The sequence below is a fragment of the Halyomorpha halys genome, unplaced genomic scaffold (genome assembly GCF_000696795.3).
Source record: "Halyomorpha halys isolate HHAL.00 unplaced genomic scaffold, Hhal_1.1 Scaffold208.1, whole genome shotgun sequence".
In the NCBI taxonomy this organism is placed as follows: Eukaryota; Metazoa; Arthropoda; class Insecta; order Hemiptera; family Pentatomidae; genus Halyomorpha; species Halyomorpha halys.
In genome coordinates, this window is record NW_027109100.1 from 810,942 (window position 1) to 820,148 (window position 9,207).

Sequence of the window (9,207 nt, forward strand, 5' to 3'; positions counted from 1 at the left end):
ATAAAAATACTTAGGTTTATATATAAACAACATTATGAGTATTCATTACAGGTTTAAACAGAATCGAACATCATTTTGTTAAATTTCATTCAACTTTTAGGGTGGCTAACATTAGTTGACTTATTATTAAAATTATTGCTTATCAATTTGAAACTTCTTTTCTTGAAAAGCTATGATTCTGGTGCTAAAATGTATGCTTGTATACTGGATAGAACATTAATACAAAGAGAGAAAAATTGTGTATTATTGAATTAATATGGACTAAAATTGAAGCTGATAAATATATTGTTTAAAACTAAGTATTGTATTATTTTAAAATTATTTGAGTGCTTTTGTATATTATTTAATTGATTATTTTGTATTATGTTTTTCTAGGTACTGAAAATTGCATTGTATATACTTGTTTCCATTGTGGAATAGAGTTCAATAGTGTGAGATCTCTTGAATCACACATGAAACTTGTGCATATACCAGAAATTAAAATTATTATGAAAAAAAGAAGACGCAGAGAACGGAAGAGGCTACAAATGGGAGAAGGAATTAAGTCAGACATAATTAAATCTGAAAAAACAGGTATTAAATTGACTAAAAATATGAAAAAATATCTAGAAAGTCTAATGAAAAAATTGATTAATCAAAGCAATCAGGATAAGCCATTCAAGTGCACAGTTTGTTCTTTCACTACTGCCTGGTCAATAAACTTGAAACGTCACATAATGTCACAGCATACTAATGAAAAACCGTATAAATGTAAATTCTGTGATTATAAATGTACTCAGCCAAGTGCTTTGAAGACTCATACAGTGACCCAGCATACTACGGAAAAACCGCATCAATGTACCTTGTGTGATTACAAAACTGCAAGGTCTACTTATTTGAAAACACACATGATGTCTCACCACACAAAAGAAAAACCTCGTAAATGTCAGTTCTGTGACTATAGATATATTCACTCGAGTAATTTAAAAATCCATATAATGACGCACCATACAAATGAGAAACCTCACCACTGCCAATTATGTGGTTACAGTACAGCTAAATCTAGTCATTTACAAACACATATTAGAGTTCATCATACAAATGAGAAACCCCACAAGTGCCCTTTTTGTGATCACAAATCAACACAATCTGGTGACTTAAAAAGGCATATTAGGGTTCGTCATTCTGATGAAAAGCCATTTTCTTGTACAATATGCGATTTCAGAAGTGCTTGTCCATCCAGTTTAAAAGCCCATGTAAGAAACCAACACACCAACGAAAAACTCCAATGTTCATTCTGCGAGTATAAAACACCAAGAGCTTCATATTTACGAACTCATATAATGATTAAACATACTAAAGAGAGGCCCTATCAATGTTCAATATGTGAGTATGGTGCTGCAACGCAAAGCCATTTGAAGCAGCATATGTTGACACGCCATACTACTGAGACCTCGAGGATTCACAATTCTGTCACTTAAAGTATGAAAATAGTTTGATTTCTTTTAAGAAATGGTGAACCACACACTGATGGAGTGATAACTCTGCATTAGCCTGAAGGATGTAATGGTATAGAAATAACTGTAACATACACTGGTTGAAAACTCACTGTGTTTATTTCGTTCTACACGTTATTGCTTCTCAGAGTAGAGTGAACCAGAGTCGTTTGATAATCTGTATTATTGAATTCTCTTATTAGCATGTGGCTGTTCATAATAAGTAGCATTGTTTTTATAGTGCACTTCAAAGTAAACAGTATCAATCGAAATATGAAAGAGATTGGTTCACCAGGAAAAGCTAGACATCATATTTCAAATGATCCTCTTTCAAGAGAGAGGACTTTGGAGGTAGTAATGAAAACCCATGAGATAGATAGGACCAGCATTTCTTGATTAATTGAATATTATGGGTAGGTTTCAAGAGGTTCCGGAATATTTGAGAACTTATTGTCTCAAAACTATATTCTTTAATTGTGTTATTGATTTTTTCTTGCACTGTCCCTATTAGTTGAAGCCAATAAAATATTTGGTGGTAATGATGATCATATTGAAGGCGTGGGCTACTTAGAAGTGGCTGAGCAAAGTAGCTGTATTTATTCTTTTGTTGAAGATTTCCATAATTTAAAAATACTTTCTCGTACTGAAATCACAAGAATGAACCAATATTTTTACAGAGGAGATAAATAAGTTTAAATAAAAATAATTGTTATATTAATAAAAACTTTTAACATGACTTTGATGTTTAAGTTTGTTTTATTTATTTCATAAATAATGATTGATTATCCATCACATCACTAGGTCTTAGCTAAATAATGTCATCTGACAGAGTAACAGTTCTACCAACTATGCTAAATACTATACTCAATTTAAAGGAAGATTAAAAAAACCTGATGCCACATAACAGATTAATTTCAGCATGTTGTCCAAATTAATGACTTAAGGCAATAAAAGGATACATTTATATGTTATATAATAGGTTAATATAGCTTGTTGCTTCAGATGAAGTAAATTCTATATAAATATACTCAATTTTTCATTCATGGCCAATTAGTAATTAACTTCTGATTCACCAAAAACTAGTTAAGGCGGTAAAGAAATAATTTTTATTTATTTTTCGAGATATTATATTTATATGTATTGAGTCTGATCTAGATGATATAAAGAAAACTTAAAATACTCCAACAAAGCTATTTTTGGCTTACCTGTAAGAATATGGCAAATGGAGCATGAACTCATCCAGCTCTAAGCTATAGAAAAATGTGCTTAAAGCACATTTTGGATAATTAAAAATTTGGCTTATATTATGAGTTTTTAAAAATATAGAGGAAAAAAATTTAATTTTTCAAAAAACTACTATTTCATGTATTTTTGAACTCGGAAATTCATGAATTTTTTAATTTAGGAGACACTAGAAAAAATATTTTCGCATCATTAAACATCCTGTTGTATACACACTATAGTGCTTTCCCAGATTACAAGAGAATTTCATGGAGAAGTGACAAACCTCAATTTTGGTGCTTAAATTCTTACTGGAACTTTAATTAATGTCATTAAAAAATGTGAGAGGTCAGAACTCTGGTAAGTCAGCGGGTCGATACAGTTCAAATGGAGTTTTATAGAGTTTTACATGGACATCAATACCCAAGTACATTCCCACGGAATGTAAGTTGAGCCATGTGTTTTAAAGCCCTAAAATGAACTGTTTTGGAGATAGTACACCAATTAGGCACAGTACAAACCTGAAGGGTCAGCTTCCACATTGCCATTGTTGCCATGGGATACTTAGGCGACAATTGAGCCCATTATCATTAATGATGCCTTTAAATTAGTCAACTAGATAGCGTGAATGTTTTGAAAGTCAAGCTCAAGATCCTGAAAATTACTGTATAAATTTGTTTAATCTGTCCATGTGTAGCAATTTTTTGAGCTTAAGACTTGACCAATCCATAGTTTTATTTCTCAATTGTGATATGCCAAGAAATTTTAGAACAATTTGAGCTCAGAATATTTTTAAATATAATCTGTCCATTTCTGAATATGTTAAGTTTTTTTAGCGAATGGCTCATATTTCAAATTATTCTTACCCATAGGTTCCCACTGAAAGTTCATAGCCTGCCATAATATCCAATCATGTACAGCCCAGCTGTAACAAACATCTCAGAACTAAAACTAAAGTGATATTTTCAAGTGCAGCATCATAATTAATTACATAAATTGTTACTTAAAGATAGTAATTTTAATATATGCAGCTTTACCAATTGTGTTGAATTGACTTCGTTGATAGTATTATACGTGTATATGAATGAGCATGATATCGCTTATAGTTAGAATGAATTAAAGAGAAGGAAACATACCTAATACAAGAGTTCTCCCAGAGATAAAATAGTTCTATTTAATTGTAAAAAAAGTTCACAAAGCAATTTCTGAAAATACGCTATAAGAGGACTTGTCATGCTCTTGACCCGGCTTGAGTTAATTTGAGGAACAAAAATATGTATATATTTACTGAAGAGAAGTTCGTAAGCAAATCCTAATTATGTAAACATACTCTTCTTTACAAATAAATTAAAATTACACTAATTAATGTCATTGCATACCATATGAGCATTCTCTTCATAAATGCAATTAGAACACTGAAGAGAAGGAAGTAGCAGCAATTTTTGTAGGTGTTGCGTTCTCTGATCAATTACATTACCAGCTAATTCTTTGATTATTCCTAGGTCAGCCTTGCTGACATTATATACATTTTTTTTGTGTGATTGTTGTAAATTCTTTCATAGGTGTTCTGTCAAGTCGTGCAAAAGATGTTTGCCAGGAGTTTATCCTGCTGTCTACTGGCTTTTCCTATTCACTTAATTAAGAAACTAATTGTTGCAATATTCAATTTTGAGTAGAAAATGCCCATTAGCACATATGTATTTTCTATTGATCGGAATTAAAAAACAGATTTTGAAATACATGAGTGGTGAAGGAAGTAGGAACTCAGGGACCTAAAAGACCTGTAATGCGCAGGTATTTATAGAGGTTTGGGATCCCAGAGCTAAACTGAAAGGGTCTTAGCAAGAAGGAACTGAGCTGGGAAAAAAAAAACTTGGTGGCCTGAGGATTAATGGGAGGATGTGGAAGTGGTGCCACCCTTCCTTTAGAGGGTTAGTATTGTTTCCTTCCCACAATATACTTAATATACAAAGTTTTAATGATTTTCACTGCTAAGAATATGGTTGATATTAATTCTCCCTAGAGAAACTTAAACCTACAAAAATGTAACTATAATTTTGTTCACATGTATGTATATGTGCATAGATATTCAACATTCTAGTAAAGTATCAAACTTTTTTCTACTTGTACACCCAAGTCATCTTATTAAAATTCTTTGGTTTCATAAACATTACTAGATGGAAGTATCAGTTATCATTTTTTCTTCAGGCTTATCATCTACAATATATTAATGTTACACATAAAATTCATTTATTAAAATTATATCAACTATTCTATTGTTAAAATTCTATAAACTAATATTTTGTTTTATACTATGTAGTCAATAATTTAAAATGTTTATTTTGTTTGTTTGCAAATAAGAATTGACTGTTAGAACCTTTATATAACATTAATTAATTCGATCCGCATAATAGCATTTACTGCTTGTGCAAAAATCATCTGAATTAAAAGAACAAGCAATATCCTTAATGAAAATGAGGAAAACGAGTTTTTGAACCATTCTTTGCCAGGACCATTTCACAATTCTACCACTAGTGAAGATTAATTTACTTTTACATACCTTATACATATATATGTAATATATTGTATGGGGAAGTGTACTAGTTGTCGACAGAATTAAAAGTTTTGAGGTCACCAAGTCCAAATAACAAGTCTTGCGAAATGGTTTGTGTATGAACAATCTAACTCAAAAACTAAAATTACACATTTGAGTCTGGTGGTACGACAGCCCAGTAATATAATTAAGTCCAAATAAAAATAATTGTTTGATCATAATTTTAATTAATTTATTGAAAAAGTTATATGCTAAAGATGAAATATTGCTTCATTAATGGCTTAGGCTGTCATCTTAGGTTCAGAAAAATCTTTATATATAGATATCACAGCTTCAGTTACTGTATGAACATTTTCTATTTTGTATTTCATTTTTGAGTTGTCTTTTTTTTTATTTAAAGTCATTTAAGTACATTTTAACTTTAAGAACTAAATATAAGTATAAATCAAGAGACAATACAGGGATGAAAAATTAATAAACATATAAAATCAACAGGGTTGTTTATTTTAGAGTCTCATAAAGATGACATTATGAATGGAGACTAACACTTCAGTCAGTTGCAGCAGGAGCTCTGACTGGAGCATGGTTCTTGGCGAGGTGGTCAGCAAACTCTGCATACGGAGCCTTGGTCAATGGAACTTCGCGCCACAGATCAGGTGTCAAGTATGCATAAGTTTTAGCTATGGCTGCATACGTTGCTTTAGCTAGAAACAGAAAATAAATAATGAATATTTGATCATAGATATCAATCAAAACATGATGGAGGTCAGATAAAGTTATCTTTTTAGGTTTGTAAAATGTTTTATAACTATGTTTTATGAATTTCACAAGATAATTCATAGTTTATGATGAGGTCAGTCCCATAAATTAGACATAGAATTAATTATTAACAAATGTAAACAAAGTTCAAAAACTTCATTTACATTAGTTTAAAAAAAAAATTATTAATACATTCACACAAAAAGAAAAGAATCTTTGTAAATAATACAAAATAAGTATAAATACCTGTAGAATATTATATATATATATATCAACCATATTATAATGATAGATCATAAAAGATGTCAATTTTTTTTTTTTTAAAGGTAAGAAAGGGTATAATAATTGGCCTAAATGTCAACATTTACCAATATACAACCACTAAAGTCCACAATGGAATATTCAAATATACTACCACACACAAACAACAGTGGTCTGTCGTTAACAAGCTCAGAATGGTTACAAAAAATGACCAAAGCTTAACTGGGGTTTCACATAACTGTGTTGGTATGGAATGATAACCAGTTGGTATTTAATAAAAATAAGTAATGAGGTTAATGGATAAGATTTTCAATGAGACCTCCTTTCTTCTTATTTTATAATAGAATTACTATTAACAAAAAATGTAACAGGCTTAATTTAAAGATTGACCAGCAGAAAATGACAATTTATTTAATGAGTTGTAATAATAATAATCTTAATTTATTCTGAGATTGATTCCTTTAGAATAATATACAGACGTTAGAATTAGGCTTTAAAGCCTAAGAATAAAGTACAAAATAAAAATGAAATTATAAATGTCATAAAATATAATAAAACAGTGAATTCGAAAACATAAAAATGAACCACAATAATTAACAAAGTATATAAAATTAAAATTTTGCACTAACTTCTGATAATAAATAAAAGGAGAAAAAAATGATAAAAAATCAAATACAATTAAACTAAAAGTAATAAATGGAAAGGTACAATTTCTGGTAATATACATATTTACAAGTTAAAACGAAAAACTGAAGCATTAATTGCAGAAAATATATAAACCTTGTCAATTGTTATTCTTCTGGAATTGAGTGGACAGAACGTGGTCAAAGATACACGATTTGAAGTTTGGAAGGGTATTAGAACTATGAATGAAGGAGGGAATAGAATTCCATAGTGAAGAGGAGAGAATGAGAAAAGATCTACCAAAACCTGTGTTTCAATGGGCAGTTACATATAAGTCTAAAGGCCGTGAGCGGGAATGCACTGAGGATTTAAATTGAAGGATATCAGAGATGTATGATGGACGGCGAGATTGGATAATTTGGTAGAGGAAGGAAACAAGAAAATATTTACCATGAAAGGAGGGGTAAAGCCACTTCAATTCTTCATAAAATCAGGTGATAGAGGTGAAGCGTCCCTGAGGACCCCAAAGCTGAATCGTACAAAGCAATTAATTAACCATTTTAATTTTGCTTCGAGATCCCCATAAACCACACAGCAATAATCTAAGTGGGGGAAAATTAAGGAAGTAACCAGGAGCCTACGGGTTTCAAAAGGAAGTAGGTGACGAAGATAATTTAAACGTTTTAGGGTGGAGAAGGTACAACAGGAAATATGGGAAACGTGGTTTTTCCAGGAGAGTTTCGTCTATAGTGACACCAAGGTTTTTAACATATGGATGGAATTGTATCGGATTGTTGTTTAGGAGTAAGGTTGGAATATGAGGAATGGTTTTCAGGGGGTGATTAGATCTTATTACGATTGCCTTAGTCTTCTCTGCATTCAGCTTAAACTTGTTTTCTTGTGGCCAGTGACTAATTCGAGTCCACTTGAAGCTTCTCCGGGGAAACCAATAGGTCAGAAGGTGGGAAGGAAAGGTAAATTTGGAGATCATCAGTGTACAAATGGTATTGAGAATGTTGGATTAAGGAGAGGAAGGTCATTGATGTAGATGGTGAAATAATACATACATACATTATATATATTAGTTGAAATAAAGAAATTTAATAAGGAAGAGCTTATCATTGTAACTCATTAAATAATTGCAAATTCATCCAGTAATGAAACTGATATTAAAAAAAAAATTGCTAGGCTAAAAACATTTGTACGTAGTCAAAGAAAACTGATCTCAAGACCAAATAAACCATCCCACTAACTTATTCCTCTGCTGAGAACTAAAATTGCTAAGACATAACTATCATAACAACCTAAGTGAACTATATTTAACAATGAGAAAAATTAATTAACAAAAAAGTATCAGGAGGCGATGTTAAAAAAAATGGAAAATTGAATTCTTACAATGGCCTCAAGGCCATAAATTCTCTACACAAACAATTAGTTTTTCATTATATACAAATTTAAAACTAAAAATACAATAAATGAATGGATATTCACGGACATATGGATCCGGGTGCGGTAAAAAAAAAATTAAATAGTAGATAATTATACTATTTTATTGAGCCAACGTTTCGCCCCATGTTGCAGGGCTTCGTCAGGGGAAAAAAGATACAAACACATAGTTACAAAAGGAAAAAAAAAAAAAGAGAGAAAAAACATAAGTGTAAAATAACAGGGGTATAAAATGTAAAAAAGTAAGATATAATAAGAAAAATTAAAGGTTGTAAATAGTAAATGAAAAGGGTAATAGTAACAGATAGATAAGAGAAGAAATATTAAAGAAAATACAAATAAAGAGAAGTAAAAAGGAAAAAAACACAAATCAAATGATGAGACAGAATGCATACCTGTTTTGACGGCAGTAAAAATAAAGTGACGGTTGGTATTTGGAGGAGTCTTTAAGATCCACTATTCCCACCCTACGTCTTGGCTTAAAGTCCCACAATAAAATTTCCTATCTTTTTTCCAAATTAAAAGACCCAATTCCTTCCTTACATCGTTCCAATGTGGTTTACCGAATACCCTGTTCAACCCCATGCTGCAATTCCTTCTATATTGGCGAAACTAAAAACCAACTTAAGAACCGCATTTCCCAGCACAAACTTTCATTAACTTCTGTAATCCACTTGCATCTAAATTATCAGAGCACGCATTAAACCTGAACCATACTTTTAATTTCGACAATCCTTCCATTCTTGCCACTGTCCCCCACCACACCAAACGTCTCATCTCAGAGTCCATTTACATAAATTTGACAGAGAATTCCGTCAATCATAAAGTTGATAAAGTCTGCATCTCCCTTACATATCGAAACATTTT

The 9,207-nt window shown here is 31.1% G+C and overlaps 2 protein-coding genes across 2 annotated transcripts in view; one reads left to right on the plus strand and one right to left on the minus strand.

The window, feature by feature from the left end:
* LOC106679565 (zinc finger X-chromosomal protein) overlaps positions 1 to 2,224 on the plus strand; it is a 7,111-nt gene extending 4,887 nt beyond the window's left edge. The window contains exon 7 of the mRNA XM_014418793.3: positions 376 to 2,224. Within this exon, the coding sequence (XP_014274279.1) occupies positions 376 to 1,460 (1,085 nt within the window). The 3' untranslated portion in view covers positions 1,461 to 2,224. The remainder of the gene's footprint in view (positions 1 to 375) is intronic.
* A 3,509-nt stretch (positions 2,225 to 5,733) lies between these two features.
* LOC106679524 (small ribosomal subunit protein uS5) overlaps positions 5,734 to 9,207 on the minus strand; it is an 8,163-nt gene continuing 4,689 nt past the window's right edge. The window contains exon 6 of the mRNA XM_014418739.3: positions 5,734 to 5,954. Within this exon, the coding sequence (XP_014274225.1) occupies positions 5,800 to 5,954 (155 nt within the window). The 3' untranslated portion in view covers positions 5,734 to 5,799. The remainder of the gene's footprint in view (positions 5,955 to 9,207) is intronic.